Below are 977 nucleotides of genomic sequence, written 5' to 3' on the forward strand. Positions count from 1 at the left end.
GCTTGGTACTGGTACCGTGGCCGCAGGCTGCTCAGGGCCACACCCCCACTCTCCTCCTTGACCCGCCTCTCTCCTCCTCATTTGCATTAAAGCTACAGACACCGAAACGGCGCGTTTTGGGAAAGCTCAATGTATGCCTGGCTTGTAGTGGCTGTAATTCTGCACCACGGCTGAATTTTGGGAGCGTCTTCGAATACTGTGTTTGGGCCCACTAATATCTATATTAAGGCATCCATAAAGTATAATGCCATGGGACCTTTAACCAATGGCATGAGGAGAAGAAGGGCGGGTGCGGATGGAACAGCGGGGGCAACCATAGAAACGGGAATCACTGTTGGACCCATTGGACCCGATCACGAGACGCCAGCACTATGTTACTTTGGAATGAAAACAAGCCCCCCTCCTTCCTGCCACACCTGTTTATGGTAAGTCAATTGCTGGTCTATAAAGGGGCTCAGTGTGGTTGATTCAGGGCTTGGCATCAAACATGTTGAAATTCGTTGAGAAGTTCCGCGACAATTCAGGTAAATGATCAAATTATTCAACCAAATTTCCATGTATATTATAACCTGTTTGGTCTCTGATACATATTTTTTCTGTTACATAAAAACGAAGAAACTTACAAGAAATCTGCACGTAAGTTAAATATTTTTTAAAATTTGAAAAGACTATTCAATTGTGGAGAACAACATTCTAATGCCTGACATCGATATCCCACAGCTCTTAAAAAGGATTGGATCAACATTAATTGGGGGTAAGTGGTATTTCTCAACACTTTACAAGGTTATCTTAACAATGGCTGATTCTTCATTTATTTAAGTAATCTTCACTGGCTATATGAGGAGCAGTGGCGGCTGGTGGACTTTATTTGAAAGGGGGCTGAACGTTTGCATTCCAAACCCCTGTGGGGTGTCTGGGGGCATGCTCCCCCAGAAGATTTTTTTGTGATTTTCACAAACAAACAAAGCATTCTGGTG

The 977-nt window shown here is 43.9% G+C and overlaps 1 protein-coding gene across 1 annotated transcript in view; it reads left to right on the top strand.

Annotated features, from left to right (window-relative positions):
* The first annotated feature begins 284 nt into the window (after positions 1–284).
* Positions 285–977, top strand: part of LOC115535238 (interferon-induced protein 44-like) — a 13,726-nt gene continuing 13,033 nt past the window's right edge. Inside the window, exons 1-3 of the mRNA XM_030346289.1 lie at positions 285–524; positions 616–636; positions 721–754. Of these exons, the coding sequence (XP_030202149.1) occupies positions 488–524; positions 616–636; positions 721–754 (92 nt within the window). The 5' untranslated portion in view covers positions 285–487. The remainder of the gene's footprint in view (positions 525–615; positions 637–720; positions 755–977) is intronic.

The sequence above is a fragment of the Gadus morhua genome, chromosome 2, assembly GCF_902167405.1.
Source record: "Gadus morhua chromosome 2, gadMor3.0, whole genome shotgun sequence".
NCBI classification, from domain to species: Eukaryota; Metazoa; Chordata; class Actinopteri; order Gadiformes; family Gadidae; genus Gadus; species Gadus morhua.